Source organism: Hemitrygon akajei, chromosome 10, assembly GCF_048418815.1.
Source record: "Hemitrygon akajei chromosome 10, sHemAka1.3, whole genome shotgun sequence".
Taxonomy (NCBI): domain Eukaryota; kingdom Metazoa; phylum Chordata; class Chondrichthyes; order Myliobatiformes; family Dasyatidae; genus Hemitrygon; species Hemitrygon akajei.
The window spans coordinates 74,494,677-74,520,067 of NC_133133.1; the positions used below are offsets into that span (position 1 = coordinate 74,494,677).

Consider the following 25,391-nt stretch of genomic DNA (forward strand, 5'->3'; position numbering starts at 1 on the left):
ACTTGTTCTCCCTCATCCTCTCCTGAACTCCCAGTGCTCTGGCCATCACAATGATTTGATAGTGCAGGATAGTTTGCAGAGGAGAATCAACAGGATCACAGATATTAGATCCTTCAGTTAGGAGGAGAAATTAGTTCTGTTTCCCCTGGAGCATAGGTGGTTAAGAAGAAACATGGCTGAGCTCTATAAAACAAAGAGGGAGGCAGACTGCAGCAAACTTTTCCCCTTATCAGAGGTGAGTAAAACTAGAAGACATACATTTAGGATCAGAAGGGATAAACTTGAGGGGGATTTGAGGAGATCTGCTTCACACAGAGAGTATTGAATACCTACAGGAGCAGTGGAAGCTGGCTCACTGACGGCACTCAGTGTAAGTAAGCGTGTAAGAGATTGCTTGACGAGGAAGGCCACAAGCTAAGTGTTGGAAAATGGTTTTATTACCAATAGATTCCCACTCATGAGGGTAGACGTGGTGGACTGTGTGACTTGTTTCCAAGCTGTATGCCTCCTTGACTCTGTAACCATGTAGTGGAGAGATCAGACCCCTGGTACTAGCAGGGTAACTCTGTTGCTGGCTCTCACCGACTCCACTGATCAATTAGTGCCACGCTGAGGGAGCCAGACACTAGAGACCCAGCCGGCACTCTGATCACTGACACTTCTAGTTGGACAGTGAGTGTAGGTTCCACCTATCACCTGCCTGCACCACTTGGGAACGAGTATCATGACATGGTCAGACTTGAAACTGATGCTGAGAGTTAAAGTAACGGGTGGGAGGGCAGGGGAAATGTTTTCACCTGGAGGGTGAGACTCTGGAACTCACTGCATGTCGAGGTGGAAGAGGCAGACTGCAGTTAGAACTGACCTGCAAAGGCTACAGATACAGTATATGGCAAGGAGCTATTAAGGTGGACAGCACAGAACCAGGCCCTTCTGCCCATGACATCCATGCTAACCCATTTCTCCATCTTCACTAACCCATTTGTCTGAGTTAGGTCCATATCACTCTATGCCTTGTCTATTTAGGTGCTTGTTTAAATGCCTCTCGAACGTGGTAAATATATCTGATTGCACCACATCCTCCAGCAGCTTGTTCCAGACATCAACCACTCTCTCCCCTCAAATCTCGTTTATAACTCCTTCCTCTCATGATATGCCCTCTCTTTCTCCCCTACCATGGGGAAACGGCTCTGACTACCCACCTTGTCCTTACCCCTCATACGCTTCTCATTCCTCAGTCTCCTTTTGTTTAGGAGAAACAAGCCCAGCCTTTCTGATCTCTCCCTGTAATGTTTAAGTAAAAACTAGCTTAGTCCTGTCTTTTTTTTCACCCAGTAAGGACATAATGGGCTGAAAGGCCTCCTCACACATCACCTGCACATGGGAACATCATACCAACAAGTGCCAAGACTAAGTTCCCAGTGGGCACAATCGCAGTCAAACATATGTAAGATTACTGTTATATGTATATTACAGGCACAAATATGCTCAGTCTCGAGGTAAATCTGCTTCTGCAGATAACCTCAGCCATCAGAGACCCAGGGGGCCAGCAGGAGCAGCAGAGGATGTTTGATTTCCTAACTTCAATCTAGTGCTCAGTTGGAAACTTCTCTTCGCTTTTTGTAAAAGCTTCCATGACTTGCACCTCGCTATCTCTGCGACCTTCGAGCTACTGGTGCTGATTTATCATTGCCACATGTACTGAGGTATGGCGGAAGACTTTTGTTTGCATGCCATGCAGACTGACGCTTCTTTGTATTGGTACTTTGAGCTCATAAAAAGAAGAGCAGAACGCAAAATATAGCATTTAGGTTCCAGGGAACATCCAGTGTAGGGAAACAGAAAAAGTGTAAGTACCACAACGAGGGCCTTTGTGAGATGAAGAGTTCATGTTTCATCTACAAGAGCTGATTTTATGAGTTACATAACAGTGGGATAAAAGCTGTCCTTCAGCCTGGGAGTGTGTCTTCTCAAAGCTTTGTACCTTCTGCCCAACAAAAGAGGAAATGATCAACATGTTGGCTGTCTTGCAGAGGTAGAATGATGTGTACATGGAGTCATGGGGGGGAGGTTGATTTTCATAATGGTCTGGGCTGTGATTGCAACTCTCTGCTGACCCTTGGCATTTATTCGATGCCTGCCCATCCCAAATCTGAAAGTAGTTATCACCACCGGTGAATGGTAGGGCATCGAGGAATGTGGTAGAACCAAGGGATCGGGGAATACAGGTTCATAAATCATCAAACATGGCACCACAGGCTTTAGGGTCATCAAGAAAGCTTTTGGCACATTGGCCTTCATGAGTCAAACTACTGAATACAGGAGATAGGATGTTATGTTGAAGTTGTATAAGACAGAGTCCTGATGAAGGGTCTCGGCCTACAATGTCAGCTGTACTCTTTTCCATAGATGCTGCCTGGCTTGCTGAGTTCCTCCAGCATCTTGAGTGTGTTGCTAAGACATTGCTGAGGCCTACCTTGGAGCATTGTGTGCAGCTTTGGTCAGGAAAGATGCAGATAATGTTGAAAGAGTACAGAGAAGATTTACAAGGATGTTGCTGGGTCTGGAGGACCTGAGCTATCTTGGAGGATTGAATAAGTTAGGACTTTATGCCTTGGAATGTAAAATATTGAGAGGAGATTTGATAGAGGTATATAAGATTATGAGGGGTAGAGATAGGATAAATGCAAGCAGGCTTTTCCCACTGAGGTTGGGAGAGTTAAGAGTGAAAGGTGAAAAGTTTAAGGGAAAGTTCCCTGCAGTCCTCTCACCTTAAATACATGCCCACTCATATTGAACACCTCTACCCTCAGAAAAACTTTGGGTAATTCACCTAATCTATGCTCCTCATGAATTTATAAACATCAATCAGTCCTATTTCTTAGCTCCCTATCCTTCAAGGAATATGATCTCAGCCTTTCCACTCTCTCCTTATAACCAAAGCTTGTTGACCTTTTTTGCACCCTCTCCAGTTTAATGACATTATAACAGTGAAAATACCATGGGTCAGGCAGCACCTGAAAAGAAAGGAGAGGCATCAACATTTCAGGTCAAAGACCCATCAGCAGTAGTCATAAAGTGCAAGAGATGGAGAGGGCTGGAGAGAACAAAGGGGATGTAAGTTGTATAATGTGACTAAGGTTGTCTGAATAACACCATTGTTTTTGGTAATGTCTGTCATGACTTCAAAGAATGAGCAACACAAATATGAGAGGTCTTTATCCAGCACAAGCAGACACTCAGGAGGAACATTGTCCACTGGGAGAATTTTCCATTAAAATCTCAACCTACTTTGAGCTTTTATATAGCAACACATACAAAATACTGGAGGAACTCAGCAAGCCAGGTAGCATCTATGGAAAAGAGTAAACAGTCGATGTTTCAGGCTGAGACCCTTCTTCAGGACTAAGTCTTAGCCCGAAACGTCGACTGTTTACTCTTTTCCATAGGTGCTGCCTGGCCTGTTGAGTTCCTCCAGCATTTTGTGTGTGTCGATTTGGATTTCCAGCATCAGCAGATTTTCTGGTGTTTGAGGGTTTATAATTTGAGCACAAAGATAACAGTTAAATACAATGTCAGTGGTCAGCATTATAAAGTTTACTCCAATATTTTTGGTTTGACTCCATCAAATTACATGCTGAAGGGAGCACATCCCAGTGACAGGATAACCCCTGAATAGTCAAACACCATGTTGGGAATCCAGACACTTAAAACAGGCCTTCACACAGAGAGTGGTGGGTGCACTGCCAGCAAAGGTGGTAGAAGGCGGATATGATAGGGTCTTTTAAGAAACTCTTGGATAGATACATGGGGCTTAGAAAAATAGAGGGCTATGCAGCAGGGAAATTCTAGGCAGTTTCTAGAATAGGTTCCATGGTCTGTACAACATTGTGGGCCGAAGTGCTGTAAATTTCTGTGTTTCTCTCAACATCACTACATCACAAAATGGATCTCTGCAGACATTTGTGTTTATTCATGTGGCTATTCTTGCCCTGGATTAAAGGTAGGATCTCATTTGCATTAACTCCTCCCCAATTAGTTCTGTCACCTAGTTCAGCCTGTCCAGTGAATGAGGGTGGCTAAAAACAGAAAAGAAGCAAAAAGCAATGAGCTGGAGCTGTGAGATGCAGAATATTGTGGTTGTCATAGAGTCACCTCAGCACAGAAAAAGGCCTTTTGGCTCAATTCATCTGCTTTGATCAGGATGCCCATCTAAGCTAGTCCCATTTGTCCTTACCTGTCTAAGCCAGGGGTCAATGGTAAGAGCTTGATACCATGGACCCTTACCATTAACCAAGAAGTCCATGGACCCCAGGTTGGGAAACTCTGCTCTAAATATTCCCTATCCACGAACATGTCCAGCTATCTTCAAACTACTGGGAATCTGAAACACCCAGCAGATAAGGTAGTGTCTGCGGACAGAGATCAACTGAAGAAAGGTTACAGGCAGATCATCCTACAACAGGACTGGCTCGTTCTGACATAAGCAGGAAAGGTTGTAGGAAAGTAACTCGAGTACACCAGCTGTTAACAGAGAAATCCTTTATTATTCCAGCAGCAAGCGAGCATTTGAAAGAACGCTCCTGCTGCCAACCAAAACTGAGTCAACCCCCTTCTTACAATTCCTTCTTGTTCGGTAACATTCAAAGACCTGTGTGCTCATCTGTTCTTGATAGATTTGGTGATGCTGAACCAAGGATATGCAGTTAATCATTAGCCCTTTTGCAGCCATCTTATCCAATCTCCCCCCAGTTGGTTATCAAGAATGTTGACTTCAAAATCAAGTTTTAAATCTTCAATAAAAATGCCCGGGATTGAACTCAGTGAACAGTAATAGCAAATGACTGTAAGATATAGGAGCAGAATTAGGCCATTCGGCCCAAAATGAGTCTGCTCCATCATGTCATCGTGGCTATTCCATCTTTCCTCTCAGCCCGAATCTCCTGCCTTCTCCCCTGTATACCTTCATGCCCTGACCAATTGAAAATCTTATCAACCCCTGCCTTAAATATATGTAAAGGCTTTGCCTCCATCACTGCATGTGGCAACAAATTCCACAGATTCACCACTCTCTGGCTAAAGAAATTCCTCCTCATCTCTGTTCTAAAAGGATGTCCCGCAATTCTGATGCTGTGTCCTCTGTTCTTAGACACCCCCACCACAGGAGACATCTTCTCCACATCCACTCTATCAAGGCCTTTCACCATTTGATATGTTTCAATGAGGTCACCCCTCATTCTTCTGAATTCTAGTGAATGCAGGCCCAGAGCCATCAAATGCTCTTCATATGACATCATTCAATCCTGGAATCATTTTTGTGACCTCCTTTGAACCCTCTCCATTGTCAGCACATCCTTTCTAAGATAAGGGGCCAAGAACTGCTCACAATACTCCAAGTGAGACCTCACCAGTGCTTTATAAAGCCTCAACATTACATTCTTGCTTTTATATTCCAGACGTCTTAAAATGAATGCTAACATTGCGTTTGTCTTCCTTACCGCAGACTCAACCTGCAAGTTACACTTTAGGGAAACCTGCGCAAGGACTCCCAGGTCCCTTTGCACCTCAGCTTTATGAATGTTCTCTCCATTTAGAAAATAATTTACCCTTTTATTTCTTCTACCAAAATGCATGACTATACACTTCCCAACACTGTATTCCATCTGCCACAATGGAAAACTCTAAATACCGCCCAGCTGCTTCCCAACTATTAAACAGTCATAGCTATGGCCATGAGTAATATGGAAATAGGAGACTTTTTAATTGCCTTTTACTCTCCGCTGTCAATCTGACACAGAACCACTCCCGCACTGGAGAGAATCCAGAACAGTTGAGGCTACACACTGACAAGAGCTGTCACGCCCTCATGATGATTCAAAGCTAATTACACAAACACTTCAGTCAATCTGCACTTTGATTGTTTTTGAAGATTGTCAGCTGGGGTTCCCTGTAGAGGTGGTGTTGGCATATAATTCAACACTTCCAGGTGTTTTTAAACATTCTTGCCAACGTGATGTTGAAGAGGTGACTAATGTATGTTTCCCTTTGCCTGCAGACTGACGATAAACGCCGAGTGTCCGATGCACCTGGAGGACTTCCCCATGGATGCACACGCCTGCCCGTTGAAATTTGGCAGCTGTAAGTATGGGTGCTCACAGTCCAGCTCTCCACTTGGGGCCTGCTGCTGCAGACTCTAGTCATTGGCAATCCACTAAGAATATGAATGGGAGTAGGACTGGGGCCTTTCCCCTTGCACTAATCAGATTGCAGCTGAGCTACCCCACATTCCCACAGAAAAACACCCCAAACCTTCATTCCATTGTGTACAAGTATCCAGTGGCATCTTCCCAGAGGATGAGGACTCTCGGCTCTCTGAGGAAGAGAGCTCTGAGGTTCACAGTGAAGAAGTTCCACACCTCACTAGGCTCCTGGATGAATCCCTAGGATCAACTGATGAACGTCGGTGGGTCACCAGAACTGCAGTCACTATCCCTGTTGCTATTAATGCAGATTTGGCTCAGAAGTTTAGTAGACTGTGGAGAGAGAAAGGGAGTTGGTGTTTGACACCTCACCAGAAGTGGATGGAGATGACCTTCCAAAGGGAGGGTCTCATCAGAGTTGCCAGTTTACCTTTTTCCCCAATCTGCTGTCTTTCCAGAATGTTCTGTTGTCACCTGGCTTTCTGCCTTCAGCAGTGTTCCATATAACTGCTGCAAACTCTGAACCTTTTGTTCATATGCAGGTGTCTTGTCTACTCAACACAAAAGGAACTCAATAGGTCAAACAGAACCAATGGAGGTGATTGGACAGACAACGTGTTGGGTTGTGACCCGACATCTGCCTGACATCCAGGTTCTTCTGTGTGGCTCTAGATTCCAGAATCTGTCATGTCTTGTGTCTCCCTGCCTTTTCTGCTGCTGATTTCCTGCTGTTCCCACAACATACTGTATCTTTACTGAAGTCAGTTGGCTGTCAATAAGAGTAGTGGCCAGTACAACAACATATTACAAGTCACATTACAGGGAGCATAGCTGTGGAAGATATGTCAATACCCACACGTTACACTCCACTCAAGAAAGGTTATAAAGGTCAAGTTCAAGTTTGATTGTCAATCAGCTTTTTTACAGTTAAACAAAGCAGCGTCCCTCTGGGGCCAAAACACAGTGCAGACAGTGACATACAACACATATACTGTAGTTATGAAGCACATATATTTACAAAAGGACATACAGTCACAGTAAATAATATTAGCTCAAGTCTGAGTGGCATGGACTGACGATTGATGGTGCATGGGATGTTGTCCAGGAACCATGTTTCTGCAAGAACAAATACTCAGACACGTGGCTTCAGAACAGCATCCCATAAACTATTTACACATCATAACTTAACTAAAGATATAAAATTGTATGTTCAATTAACTATTTACAGTGACATATACACATTTATAAATATAACAAATTTATATTTAAGACAATAAGACACAGGGGCAGAATTGGGCCATTTGGCCCATCGAGTCTTCTCCGCCATTCCACCATGTCTGATTTATTATCCCTCTCAACCTCATTCTCCTGCCTTCTCCCCATAACCTGTGATGCACTTATTAACCAGGAACCTATCAACCACTGCCTTAAATATACCCAGTGACTTGGCTTCCACAACCATCTGTGGCAATGAATTCCACGGATTCACTAACCTCTGGCTGAAGAAATTCTTCCTCATCTCTGTTCTAAAGAGACATTCTTGTATTCTGAGGCTGTTCCCTACCACAATTGGAAACATACCACCAATAGCCAATCTATCTAGGCCTTTCAATATTCAGTAGGTTACAATGATATTCCCCCCTCATTCTTCTAAACTCCAACGAGTATAGGTCCAGAGCGATTTAACACTCCTCATACTTAACCCTTTCATTTCTGGGATTATTCTCATGAACCTCCTTTGCCAACAGAAATAAATAAGGGGTCCAAAACTGCTCACAATAATCCCTTTTCCTTTTCTTTCTCCCTTTGTAATATATTGCCCACATCCTAGTTTCTGTTCAGAGGCCTATTTATAACTCTCATCAGAGCCTTTTTATCTTTGCAGTTTCTTAACTCTTCCCACAAACTCCATCTTCTAAGGATTTGATTCTACTTTTTCACCAACAATCACCCACCCCCTCAGCTGACCTGCCTGTCCTTTTAATATAATGTGTATCCTTGGATGTTAAGCTCCCAACTGTAATCTTCTTTCAGCCACAACTCAGTGGTGCAATTTTGAACTGTGGCACAAGATCATCTATCTTATTTCGTATTATTTATTTGGAAATACAGCGTGCAATAGTCCCTTCTGGCCCAACAAACCAGACTACCTGGAAACCACCTATTTAACCCTAGTCTAATCACAGGACAATTTACAATGTCCTATTAGGCTACTAACTGGTATCCCTTTGGACTGTGAGAGGAAACCTGAGCACTCAGAGAAAACCCACGTGCACATGGGAAAAATATATAGTTTCTTATGGAGGATGCAGGAATTGAACTCCAAATTCCAATGCTCGAGCTGCAATAGTGTCACACTAACCGCTCCTATGGTGCCCCAAATACTGCACAAGTTCAAGTAAACACTCTCTGTCCTGTATTCATTACCCTTTTCAATTTTGTCTCCATGTTACTGGAAGATAATTTCTTATCACGTTCTACCCCTGTCCACAGCCCTGGTTATGTAGTTCACTGGGACCCTGGTCCTTGCATGGTTCATGTGGAGCCCATCCCATTGACCCAGCTCGCTCTTTCTCAATACTGGTTCCAATGTCCCACATTTCTCCCTCACCAATCTTTGATCCAAGCACTTAGTTCCCTGAATTTATGAACCCAGAGCCAATCTGCATGTGGCTGGGGTAACAATCCAGAGACAGATGCAGAGAACCTTTTTGGTTCTGTGTTTTAATTACGTCCCCAGCTGCTCAAATTCCCTCAGCAGAACCTCTTTTCTTGTTCTTCTTACATTGTTGGTGCCCACATGAAAGATGACAGCTGAATTCTTCTCCCACTCCAATTGCCTCTGCAAGTTAAATGAGATGCCCCAAACCCAGCAGACAACAGAGCCTTTGGGATGCTTGATCCTTGCGACAGAGAATCGTGCCTGTTTCTCTGACTATACTATCCCCAATTACAACTACATTTCTCTTCTTCTCCCTCGGAATAGCTCTCTGAATCATGGGACCATGGATTGGTCACTCATTCTTTGTACGGCCCCAACTCTCACCCTCACAGTCAGTAACAATCTCAGACCTGTTGGGAAGCTTCAAGGGCTGAGGCTACTCCAGCATGACATCTTGGATCACCTACCTCTCTCATAGGCAGCCACACCCTCTTGTCCGTAGCTGCAGACCAGTAAGCTTGTTTCATGACATTGTGTTAACCTCCTCAACTCTCCTCTAATGGACACTCGCTGCCCCACCTCCTGGCTCCATCAGGGTCATCGCACACCTCCCTACTGTGAGAGGTCAGGCATCCCATGGTTATCAAACTACCATTTCCCGAATGGGATTCCTGGAGATAGGGTGCTGAGATAGATCTTGAGTGGGACCCTGGAACCATTGTTCTGCCTACAGTGGGAATTAATTCTTCCTCAGAGGTCAGGCACCAGCCTCTCCCCCTCCTTTCAGCTTGTGCTCAAACACACTGTGACAACCTGCTGAGGATGATCAAAGACTGCTCCTTCCTTTCTCCGATGCTCTGAAGAGAAGCCCTCAGCATGGTCCTTGTTGCTTTGGTCTGAGCACAGTGGGGAGCTAGGAGAGAGTGGAACAAGCCATATGGTTCAGCACGAAGGCCAAATGCGATTCACTGTCAGTGTCCACTGTAACAATGCTGACATGGTGCAGTGAAATTCCAAGAAACTTCCAAAACATTGCTGCTTGTTTTTCCCAGAGTCTTGAGGTCCAGGTGGCTGGAGCCCTGGGTTTCAGATAGTTGTAGGGGTGAATGGGTGAGTTATTGCCCTGGTCTTTGTGCCCTGCCACCGGGTACAGTCAGTGTAAAGTTCCCATAAGGGATTTCATTTATGCTGAAATGAAAATGAAGGCTGAGGGACTGATACAGCCCACTTACCTCAACTAAACTAGGAAATGATCAGCAGGTTGGGCAGCATCAATGGAGGGGAAGAGAAGAGGTATCCTTCTATCCCAGTCTGAATAGCAAGTCTAGAAGTGGCAGCCATATGGTCCTTAGATCGCAAGAGCTAAATCTCTCAGCAGCTTCCTGAGGACATCTTTGCTGAGAGAGTGGAAGTTCTTCATGGGTCAGTGATGGGGGATGTCCTGCAGGGTGCCTGGAACTACACTGAAGCTGCATTCCGGTCACTGCACTGCTCATGGGAGCTGTCCCATGTTTTGTGGGCAGCTAGCAGTTCACAACACTGATCTGTTTCAACAGATGCCTACACCAACTCGGAGGTGATGTATGTCTGGACTCACGGACAGGGCAACTCGGTAGTGGTGGCCGAGGACGGATCAAGATTGAACCAGTACGATCTGTTAGGACAGACAGTTGGCACAGAGATCATCCGGTCAAACACAGGTGGGTGGTTTCTCTTTCATAGTGATATAGACTGTACCAAACACTGACGCACATGACCAAACTCTGACACGCCGCACTCACTGACACTGACACACCTCACCCCCAACACTGACACCCCTCACTCAGTGACACTGACACCCCTGACTCAGTGACACTGACTCCCCTCACACACTGACACTGACATCCCTCACTCACTGACACTGACACACCTCACCCCCAACACTGACACCCCTCACTCACTGACACTGACACCCCTCACTCAGTGACACTGACACCCCTCACACACTGACACTGACATCCCTCACACACTGACACTGACACCCCTCACACACTGACACTGACATCCCTCACACACTGACACTGACACCCCTCACACACTGACACTGACATCCCTCACACACTGACACTGACACCCTTCACACACTGACACTGACACCCTTCACACACTGACACTGACACCCCTCACACACTGACACTGACATCCCTCACACACTGACACTGACATCCCTCACTCAAAGACACTGACTCCCTTAACCCCCCCAACACTGACACCCCTCACTCAGTGACACTGACACCCCTCACTCAGTGACACTGACACCCCTCACACACTGACACTGACATCCCTCACTCAAAGACACTGACTCCCTTAACCCCCCCAACACTGACACCCCTCACTCAGTGACACTGACACCCCTCACTCAGTGACACTGACATCCCTCACTCAGTGACACTGACATCCCTCACACACTGACACTAACTCCCCTCACACACTGACACTGACATCCCTCACTCAGTGACACTGACACCCCTCACACACTGACACTGACACCCCTCACTCAGTGACACTGACACCCCTCACACACTGACACTGACACCCCTCACACACTGACACTGACATCCCTCACTCAAAGACACTGACTCCCTTAACCCCCCCAACACTGACACCCCTCACTCAGTGACACTGACACCCCTCACACACTGACACTGACATCCCTCACTCAGTGACACTGACACCCCTCACACACTGACACTGACATCCCTCACTCAAAGACACTGACTCCCTTAACCCCCCCAACACTGACACCCCTCACTCAGTGACACTGACACCCCTCACACACTGACACTGACACCCCTCACTCAGTGACACTGACACCCCTCACACACTGACACTGACATCCCTCACTCAAAGACACTGACTCCCTTAACCCCCCCAACACTGACACCCCTCACTCAGTGACACTGACATCCCTCACACACTGACACTAACTCCCCTCACACACTGACACTGACATCCCTCACTCAGTGACACTGACACCCCTCACACACAGACACTGACTCCATTAACCCCCCAACTCTGACACCCCTCACTCAGACACTGACACCCCTCAGACACTGACACTGACATCCCTCACTCAGTGACACTGACACCCCTCACTCACAGACACTGACTCCCTTAACCCCCCCAACACTGACACCCCTCACTCAGTGACACTGACATCCCTCACACACTGACACTAACTCCCCACACACACTGACACTGACATCCCTCACTCAGTGACACTGACACCCCTCACACACTGACATCCGTCACTCAGTGACATTGACACCCGTCACTCAGTGACACTGACACCCCTCACACACTGACACTGACATCCCTCACTCAGTGACACTGACACCCCACACTCAGTGACACTGACACCCCTCACACACTGACACTGACATCCCTCACTCAGTGACACTGACACCCTTCACTCACTGACACTGACATCCCTCACACACTGACACTGACATCCCTCACTCAGTTACACTGACTCCCTTAACCCCACAACACTGACACTCCTCACACACTGACATCCGTCACTCAGTGACATTGACACCCGTCACTCAGTGACACTGACACCCCTCACACACTGACACTGACATCCCTCACTCAGTGACACTGACACCCCTCACACACTGACACTGACATTCCTCACTCACAGACACTGACACCACTCACTCAGTGACACTGACACCCCTCACACACTGACACTGACACCCCTCACACACTGACACTGACACCCCTCACTCACAGACACTGACTCCCTTAACCCCCCAACACTGACATCCCTCACTCAGTGACACTGACACCCCTCACTCACAGACACTGACTCCCTTAACCCCCCAACACTGACACCCCTCACTCAGTGACATCCCTCACTCAGTGACACTGACACCCCTCACTCAGTGACACTGACACCCCTCACACAGTGACATCCCTCACTCACAGACACTGACTCCATTAACCCCCCAACACTGACATCCCTCACTCACTGACACTGACACCCCTCACTCACTGACACTGACACCCCTCACTCAGTGACACTGACACCCCTCACACAGTGACATCCCTCAATCACTGACACTGACACCCCTCACTCACTGACACTGACACCCCTCACACACTGACACTGACACCCCACACACACTGACACTGACACCCCTCACTCAGTGACACTGACACCCCTCACTCACAGACACTGACATCCCTCACTCACTGACACTGACACCCCTCACTCACTGACACTGACACCCTTCACACACTGACACTGACACCCCTCACTCAGTGACACTGACATCCCTCACACACTGACACTGACACCCCTCACACACTGACACTGACACCCCTCACTCAGTGACACTAACATCCCTCACACACTGACACTGACACCCCTCACTCAGTGACACTGACACCCCACACACACTGACACTGACACCCCTCACTCAGTGACACTGACTCCCTTAATCCCCCAACACTGACACCCCTCACTCAGTGACATCCCTCACTCAGTGACACTGACACCCCTCACACACTGACACTGACATCCCTCACTCACTGACACTGACACCCCTCACTCAGTGACACTGACACCCCTCACACACTGACACTGACTCCCCTCACACACTGACACTGTCACCCCTCACTCAGTGACACTGACTCCCTTAACCCCCCAACACTGACATCCCTCACTCAGTGACACTGACACCCCTCACTCACAGACACTGACTCCCTTAACCCCCCAACACTGACACCCCTCACTCAGTGACATCCCTCACTCAGTGACACTGACACCCCTCACTCAGTGACACTGACACCCCTCACACAGTGACATCCCTCACTCACAGACACTGACTCCATTAACCCCCCAACACTGACATCCCTCACTCACTGACACTGACACCCCTCACTCACTGACACTGACACCCCTCACTCAGTGACACTGACACCCCTCACACAGTGACATCCCTCAATCACTGACACTGACACCCCTCACTCACTGACACTGACACCCCTCACACACTGACACTGACACCCCACACACACTGACACTGACACCCCTCACTCAGTGACACTGACACCCCTCACTCACAGACACTGACATCCCTCACTCACTGACACTGACACCCCTCACTCACTGACACTGACACCCTTCACACACTGACACTGACACCCCTCACTCAGTGACACTGACATCCCTCACACACTGACACTGACACCCCTCACACACTGACACTGACACCCCTCACTCAGTGACACTAACATCCCTCACACACTGACACTGACACCCCTCACTCAGTGACACTGACACCCCACACACACTGACACTGACACCCCTCACTCAGTGACACTGACTCCCTTAATCCCCCAACACTGACACCCCTCACTCAGTGACATCCCTCACTCAGTGACACTGACACCCCTCACACACTGACATCCGTCACTCAGTGACATTGACACCCGTCACTCAGTGACACTGACACCCCTCACACACTGACACTGACATCCCTCACTCAGTGACACTGACACCCCTCACACACTGACACTGACATTCCTCACTCACAGACACTGACACCACTCACTCAGTGACACTGACACCCCTCACACACTGACACTGACACCCCTCACACACTGACACTGACACCCCTCACTCACAGACACTGACTCCCTTAACCCCCCAACACTGACATCCCTCACTCAGTGACACTGACACCCCTCACTCACAGACACTGACTCCCTTAACCCCCCAACACTGACACCCCTCACTCAGTGACACTGACACCCCTCACACACTGACACTGACATCCCTCACTCAAAGACACTGACTCCCTTAACCCCCCCAACACTGACACCCCTCACTCAGTGACACTGACATCCCTCACACACTGACACTAACTCCCCTCACACACTGACACTGACATCCCTCACTCAGTGACACTGACACCCCTCACACACAGACACTGACTCCATTAACCCCCCAACTCTGACACCCCTCACTCAGACACTGACACCCCTCAGACACTGACACTGACATCCCTCACTCAGTGACACTGACACCCCTCACTCACAGACACTGACTCCCTTAACCCCCCCAACACTGACACCCCTCACTCAGTGACACTGACATCCCTCACACACTGACACTAACTCCCCACACACACTGACACTGACATCCCTCACTCAGTGACACTGACACCCCTCACACACTGACATCCGTCACTCAGTGACATTGACACCCGTCACTCAGTGACACTGACACCCCTCACACACTGACACTGACATCCCTCACTCAGTGACACTGACACCCCACACTCAGTGACACTGACACCCCTCACACACTGACACTGACATCCCTCACTCAGTGACACTGACACCCTTCACTCACTGACACTGACATCCCTCACACACTGACACTGACATCCCTCACTCAGTGACACTGACTCCCTTAACCCCACAACACTGACACTCCTCACACACTGACATCCGTCACTCAGTGACATTGACACCCGTCACTCAGTGACACTGACACCCCTCACACACTGACACTGACATCCCTCACTCAGTGACACTGACACCCCTCACACACTGACACTGACATTCCTCACTCACAGACACTGACACCACTCACTCAGTGACACTGACACCCCTCACACACTGACACTGACACCCCTCACACACTGACACTGACACCCCTCACTCACAGACACTGACTCCCTTAACCCCCCAACACTGACATCCCTCACTCAGTGACACTGACACCCCTCACTCACAGACACTGACTCCCTTAACCCCCCAACACTGACACCCCTCACTCAGTGACATCCCTCACTCAGTGACACTGACACCCCTCACTCAGTGACACTGACACCCCTCACACAGTGACATCCCTCACTCACAGACACTGACTCCATTAACCCCCCAACACTGACATCCCTCACTCACTGACACTGACACCCCTCACTCACTGACACTGACACCCCTCACTCAGTGACACTGACACCCCTCACACAGTGACATCCCTCAATCACTGACACTGACACCCCTCACTCACTGACACTGACACCCCTCACACACTGACACTGACACCCCACACACACTGACACTGACACCCCTCACTCAGTGACACTGACACCCCTCACTCACAGACACTGACATCCCTCACTCACTGACACTGACACCCCTCACTCACTGACACTGACACCCTTCACACACTGACACTGACACCCCTCACTCAGTGACACTGACATCCCTCACACACTGACACTGACACCCCTCACACACTGACACTGACACCCCTCACTCAGTGACACTAACATCCCTCACACACTGACACTGACACCCCTCACTCAGTGACACTGACACCCCACACACACTGACACTGACACCCCTCACTCAGTGACACTGACTCCCTTAATCCCCCAACACTGACACCCCTCACTCAGTGACATCCCTCACTCAGTGACACTGACACCCCTCACACACTGACACTGACATCCCTCACTCACTGACACTGACACCCCTCACTCAGTGACACTGACACCCCTCACACACTGACACTGACTCCCCTCACACACTGACACTGTCACCCCTCACTCAGTGACACTGACATCCCTCACACACTGACACTGACATCCCTCACACACTGACACTGACTCCCTTAACCCCCCAACACTGACACTGACATCCCTCACTCAATGACACTGACACACCTCACACACTGACACTGAAATCCCTCACTCAGTGACACTGACTCCCCTCACACACTGACACTGACATCCCTCACTCAATGACACTGACACACCTCACACACTGACACTGAAATCCCTCACTCAGTGACACTGACTCCCCTCACACACTGACACTGACATCCCTCACTCAATGACACTGACACACCTCACACACTGACACTGAAATCCCTCACTCAGTGACACTGACTCCCCTCACACACTGACACTGACACCCCTCACTCAGTGACACTGACATCCCTCACACACTGACACTGACACCCCTCACTCAGTGACACTGACACCCCTCACACAGTGACATCCCTCACTCACTGACACTGACACCCCTCACTCACTGACACTGACACCCTTCACACACTGACACTGACATCCCTCACTCAGTGACACTGACACCCTTCACACACTGACACTGACATCCCTCACTCAGTGACACTGACATCCCTCACACACTGACACTGACACCCCTCACACACTGACACTGACACCCCTCACTCAGTGACACTAACATCCCTCACACACTGACACTGACACCCCTCACTCAGTGACACTGACACCCCTCACACAGTGACATCCCTCACTCACTGACACTGACACCCCTCACTCACTGACACTGACACCCCTCACACACTGACACTGACACCCCACACACACTGACACTGACACCCCTCACTCACTGACACTGACACCCCTCACTCAGTGACACTGACACCCCTCACTCACAGACACTGACATCCCTCACTCACTGACACTGACACCCCTCACTCAGTGACACTGACATCCCTCACACACTGACACTGACACCCCTCACACACTGACACTGACACCCCTCACTCAGTGACACTAACATCCCTCACACACTGACACTGACACCCCTCACTCAGTGACACTGACACCCCTCACACAGTGACATCCCTCAATCACTGACACTGACACCCCTCACTCACTGACACTGACACCCCTCACACACTGACACTGACACCCCACACACACTGACACTGACACCCCTCACTCACAGACACTGACTCCCTTAACCCCCCAACACTGACATCCCTCACTCACTGACACTGACATCCCTCACACACTGACACTGACACCCCTCACACACTGACACTGACACCCCTCACTCAGTGACACTAACATCCCTCACACACTGACACTGACACCCCTCACTCAGTGACACTGACACCCCTCACACAGTGACATCCCTCACTCACTGACACTGACACCCCTCACTCACTGACACTGACACCCCTCACACACTGACACTGACACCCCACACACACTGACACTGACACCCCTCACTCACTGACACTGACACCCTTCACACACTGACACTGACACCCCTCACTCACTGACACTGACACCCCTCACTCACTGACACTGACACCCTTCACACACTGACACTGACACCCCTCACTCAGTGACACTGACACCCCTCACTCACAGACACTGACATCCCTCACTCACTGACACTGACACCCCTCACTCACTGACACTGACACCCCACACACACTGACACTGACACTGACACCCCTCACTCAGTGACACTGACACCCCTCACTCACAGACACTGACATCCCTCACTCAGTGACACTGACACCCCTCACACAGTGACATCCCTCACTCACTGACACTGACACCCCTCACTCACTGACACTGACACCCCTCACTCAGTGACACTGACATCCCTCACACACTGACACTGACATCCCTCACACACTGACACTGACATCCCTCACTCAATGACACTGACACACCTCACACACTGACACTGAAATCCCTCACTCAGTGACACTGACTCCCCTCACACACTGACACTGACACCCCTCACACACTGACACTGACACCCCTCACTCACTGAAACTGACACACCTCACACACTGACACTGACACCCCTCACTCACAGACACTGACTCCATTAACCCCCCAACACTGACATCCCTCACTCAGTGACACTGACATCCCTCACACACTGACACTGACATCCCTCACTCAGTGACACTGACATCCCTCACTCAGTGACATCCCTCACTCAGTGACCCTGACTCCCTTAACCCCACAACACTGACACTCCTCACACACTGACATCCGTCACTCAGTGACATTGACACCCGTCACTCAGTGACACTGACACCCCTCACACACTGACACTGACATCCCTCACTCAGTGACACTGACACCCCACACTCAGTGACACTGACACCCCTCACACACTGACACTGACATCCCTCACTCAGTGACACTGACACCCTTCACTCACTGACACTGACATCCCTCACTCACTGACACTGACACCCTTCACTCACTGACACTGACATCCCTCACTCAGTGACACTGACACCCCACACACACTGACACTGACATCCCTCACTCACAGACACTGACACCCCTCACTCAGTGACACTGACACCCCTCACACACTGACACTGACACCCCTCACTCACAGACACTGACTCCCTTAACCCCCCAACACTGACATCCCTCACTCAGTGACACTGACACCCCTCACTCACAGACACTGACTCCCTTAACCCCCCAACACTGACATCCCTCACTCAGTGACACTGACACCCCTCACACACTGACACTAACTCCCCTCACACACTGACACTGACACCCCTCACTCAGTGACACTGACATCCCTGACACACTGACACTGACATCCCTCACACACTGACACTGACTCCCTTAACCCCCCAACACTGACACCCCTCACACACTGACATCCCTCACTCAGTGACATTGACACCCGTCACTCAGTGACACTGACACCCCTCACACACTGACACTGACATCCCTCACTCAGTGACACTGACACCCTTCACTCACTGACACTGACATCCCTCACTCACTGACACTGACACCCTTCACTCACTGACACTGACATCCCTCACTCACTGACACTGACACCCCTCACTCACTGACACTGACACCCCTCACTCAGTGACACTGACACCCCTCACACACTGACACTGACATCCCTCACTCACAGACACTGACACCCCTCACTCAGTGACACTGACACCCCTCACTCACTGACACTGACTCCCTTAACCCCCCAACACTGACATCCCTCACTCAGTGACACTGACACCCCTCACACACTGACACTGACATCCCTCACTCACAGACACTGACACCCCTCACTCAGTGACACTGACACCCCTCACACACTGACACTGACACCCCTCACTCAAAGACACTGACACCCCTCACTCACAGACACTGACTCCCTTAACCCCCCAACTCTGACACCCCTCACTCAGTGACACTGACACCCCTCACACACTGACACTGACATCCCTCACTCAGTGACACTGACACCCCTCACTCACAGACACTGACTCCATTAACCCCCCAACACTGATACCCCTCACTCACTGACACTGACACCCCTCACTCACTGACACTGACACCCCTCACTCAGTGACACTGACACCCCTCACACACTGACACTGACACCCCTCACTCAGTGACACTGACACCCCTCACTCACAGACACTGACTCCCTTAACCCCACAACACTGACATCCCTCACTCAGTGACACTGACACCCCTCACACACTGACACTGACACCCCTCACACACTGACACTGACATCCCTCACACACTGACACTGACAACCCTCACACACTGACACTGACACCCCTCACTCAGTGACACTGACACCCCTCACACACTGACACTGACACCCCTCACACACTGACACTGACATCCCTCACACACTGACACTGACACCCCTCACACACTGACACTGACATCCCTCACTCAATGACACTGACACACCTCACACACTGACACTGAAATCCCTCACTCAGTGACACTGACTCCCCTCACACACTGACACTGTCACCCCTCACTCAGTGACACTGACATCCCTCACACACTGACACTGACATCCCTCACACACTGACACTGACTCCCTTAACCCCCCAACACTGACACCCCTCACACACTGACACTGACATCCCTCACTCAATGACACTGACACACCTCACACACTGACACTGAAATCCCTCACTCAGTGACACTGACTCCCCTCACACACTGACACTGACACCCCTCACACACTGACATCCCTCACTCAGTGACACTGACATCCCTCACACACTGACACTGACATCCCTCACTCACTGACACTGACATCCCTCACACACTGACACTGACATCCCTCACTCAGTGACACTGACTCCCTTAACCCCACAACACTGACACTCCTCACACACTGACATCCGTCACTCAGTGACATTGACACCCGTCACTCAGTGACACTGACACCCCTCACACACTGACACTGACATCCCTCACTCAGTGACACTGACACCCCTCACACACTGACACTGACATTCCTCACTCACAGACACTGACACCACTCACTCAGTGACACTGACACCCCTCACACACTGACACTGACACCCCTCACACACTGACACTGACACCCCTCACTCACAGACACTGACTCCCTTAACCCCCCAACACTGACATCCCTCACTCAGTGACACTGACACCCCTCACTCACAGACACTGACTCCCTTAACCCCCCAACACTGACATCCCTCACTCAGTGACACTGACACCCCTCACACACTGACACTGACACCCCTCACACACTGACACTGACACCCCTCACTCACTGAAACTGACACCCCTCACTCACAGACACTGACTCCCTTAACCCCCCAACACTGACATCCCTCACTCAGTGACACTGACACCCCTCACACACTGACACTGACATCCCTCACTCACAGACACTGACACCCCTCACTCAGTGACACTGACTCCCTTAATCCCCCAACACTGACACCACTCACCCCCAACACTGACACCCTCACACCCAACACTGACACCACTCACCCCCAACACTGACACCCCTCACCCCCAACACTGACACCACTCACCCCCAACACTGACACCCCTCACCCCCAACAATGACACTCTCACCGCCAACACTGACACCCTCACCCCCAACACTGACACCACTCACCCCCAACACTGACACCCTCAACCCCAACACTGACACCCCTCACCCAACACTGACACCCCTCACCCCCAACCATGACACTCTCACCCCCAACACTGACACCCTCACCCCCAACACTGACACCACTCACCCCCAACACTGACACCCTCAACCCCAACACTGACACCCCTCACCCAACACTGACACACCTCACCCTCAACACTGACACACCTCACCCCAAACCTGACACCCTCTCCCCCAACACTGACACACCTCACCCTCCAACACTGACACCCTCAACCCCAGCACTGACACACTCTCTCTCAACACTGACACCGTCACCCCCAACACTGACACCCATCACCCCCAACACTGACACCCCTCACCCCCAACACTGACACCCTCACCCCCAACACTGACACCCATCACCCCCAACACTGACACCCCTCACCCCCAACACTGACACCCATCACCCCCAACACTGACACCCCTCACCCCCAACACTGACACCCATCACCCCCAACACTGACACCCCTCACCCCCAACACTGACACCCCTCACCCCCAACACTGACACCCATCACCCCCAACACTGACACACCTCACCCCCAACACTGACATCCCTCAACCCCAACACTGACACCCTCACCCCCAACCATGACACACTCAACCTCAACACTGACACCCCTCAACCCCAACACTGACATCCCTCACCCCCAACACGGACACCCTCACCCCAAACCTGACACCCTCAACCCCAACACTGACACACTCACCCTCAACACTGACACCCTCACTCCCAACACTGACAGCCATCACCCCCAACACTGACACACATCACCCCCAACACTGACATCCCTCACCCCCAACACTGACACACCTCACCCTCAACACAGACACCACTCACCCCCAACACTGACACCACTCACCCCCAACACTGACACCCCTCACCCCCAACACTGACACCACTCACCCCCAACACTGACACCCCTCACCCCCAACACTGACACCACTCACCCCCAACACTGACACCCCTCACCCCCAACACTGACACTCTCTCCCCCAACACTGACACCCTCAACCCCAACACTGACACCCATAACCCCCTACACTGACACCCTCACCCCCAACACTGACACACCTCACCCTCAACACTGACACACCTCACCCCAAACCTGACACCCTCACCCCCAACACTGACACACCTCACCCTCAACACTGACACACCTCACCCCAAACCTTACACCCTCACCCCCAACACTGACACACCTCACCCTCCAACACTGACACCCTCAACCCCAACACTGACACACTCTCTCTCAACACTGACACCGTCACCCCCAACACTGACACCCCTCACCCCCAACACTGACACCCATCACCCCCAACACTGACACCCCTCACCCCCAACACTGACACCCATCACCCCCAACACTGACACCCCTCACCCCCTACACTGACACCCTCACCCCCAACACTGACACACCTCACCCTCAACACTGACACACCTCACCCCCAACACTGACACCCCTCACCCCCAACACTGACACCCATCACCCCCAACACTGACACCCCTCACCCCCAACACTGACACCCATCACCCCCAACACTGACACCCCTCACCCCCAACACTGACACCCCTCACCCCCAACACTGACACCCATCACCCCCAACACTGACACCCCTCACCCCCAACACTGACACCCATCACCCCCAACACTGACACCCCTCACCCCCAACACTGACACCCATCACCCCCAACACTGACACCCCTCACCCCCAACACTGACACCCATCACCCCCAACACTGACACACCTCATCCCCAACACTGACATCCCTCAACCCCAACACCGACACCCTCACCCCCAACACTGACACCCTCACCCCCAACCATGACACACTCAACCTCAACACTGACACCCCTCAACCCCAACACTGACACCTCTCAACCCCAACACTGACATCCCTCACCCCCAACACGGACACCCTCACCGCCAACACTGACAACCTCACCTGCAACACTGACACACTCACCCTCAACACTGACACCCATCACCCCCTACACTGACACCCCTCAACCCCAACACTGACACCCCTCACCCCCAACACGGACACCCCTCACCCCCAACACTGACACCCCTCAACCCCAAACCTGACACCCTCAACCCCAACACTGACACACTCACCCTCAACACTGACACACATCACCCCCAACACTGACATCCCTCACCCCCAACACTGACACACCTCACCCTCAACACAGACACCACTCACCCCCAACACTGACACCACTCACCCCCTACACTGACACTCTCACCCCCAACACTGACACACATCACCCCCAACACTGACATCCCTCACCCCCAACACTGACACACCTCACCCTCAACACAGACACCACTCACCCCCAACACTGACACCACTCACCCCCAACACTGACACTCTCACCCCCAACACTGACACCCTCAACCCCAACACTGACACCCATCACCCAACACTGACACCCCTCACCCTCAACACTGACACCCATCACCCCCTACACTGACACCCTCACCCCCAACACTGACACACCTCACCCTCCAACACTGACACCCTCAACCCCAACACTGACACACTCTTTCTCAACACTGACACCGTCACCCCCAACACTGACACCCATCACCCCCAACACTGACACCCCTCACCCCCAACACTGACACCCTCACCCCCAACACTGACACCCATCACCCCCAACACTGACACCCCTCACCCCCAACACTGACACCCATCACCCCCAACACTGACACCCCTCACCCCCAACACCTACACCCATCACCCCCAACACTGACACCCCTCACTCAGTGACATTGACACCCGTCACTCAGTGACACTGACACCCCTCACACACTGACACTGACATCCCTCACTCAGTGACACTGACACCGCTCACACACTGACACTGACACCCCTCACTCAGTGACACTGACATCCCTCACTCAAAGACACTGACTCCCTTAACCCCCCAACTCTGACACCCCTCACTCAGACACTGACACCCCTCACACACTGACACTGACATCCCTCACTCAGTGACACTGACACCCCTCACACACTGACACTGACATCCCTCACTCAGTGACACTGACATCCCTCACACACTGACACTGACATCCCTCACTCAGTGACACTGACATCCCTCACTCAAAGACACTGACTCCCTTAACCCCCCCAACACTGACACCCCTCACTCAGTGACACTGACATCCCTCACACACTGACACTAACTCCCCTCACACACTGACACTGACATCCCTCACTCAGTGACACTGACATCCCTCACACACTGACACTAACTCCCCTCACACACTGACACTGACATCCCTCACACATTGACACTGACATCCCTCACTCACTGACACTGACACCCCTCACTCAGTGACACTGACATCCCTCACTCAAAGACACTGACTCCCTTAACCCCCCAACACTGACACACCTCACTCAGTGACACTGACACCCCTCACTCACAGACACTGACTCCATTAACCCCCCAACACTGATACCCCTCACTCACTGACACTGACACCCCTCACTCACTGACACCCCTCACTCAGTGACACTGACACCCCTCACACACTGACACTGACACCCCTCACTCAGTGACACTGACACCCCTCACTCACAGACACTGACTCCCTTAACCCCCCAACACTGACATCCCTCACTCAGTGACACTGACACCCCTCACACACTGACACTGACACCCCTCACACACTGACACTGACATCCCTCACACACTGACACTGACAACCCTCACACACTGA

At 50.8% G+C, this 25,391-nt stretch overlaps 1 protein-coding gene across 2 annotated transcripts in view; it reads left to right on the forward strand.

Annotated features, from left to right (window-relative positions):
• LOC140734481 (gamma-aminobutyric acid receptor subunit alpha-3-like) overlaps positions 1 to 25,391 on the forward strand; it is a 507,133-nt gene that overhangs the window by 253,891 nt on the left and 227,851 nt on the right. For both annotated transcript variants that reach the window (XM_073058484.1, XM_073058483.1), the window contains exons 6-7: positions 6,056 to 6,138; positions 10,419 to 10,562. In XM_073058484.1, coding sequence (XP_072914585.1) covers positions 6,056 to 6,138; positions 10,419 to 10,562 — 227 coding nt within the window. The remainder of the gene's footprint in view (positions 1 to 6,055; positions 6,139 to 10,418; positions 10,563 to 25,391) is intronic.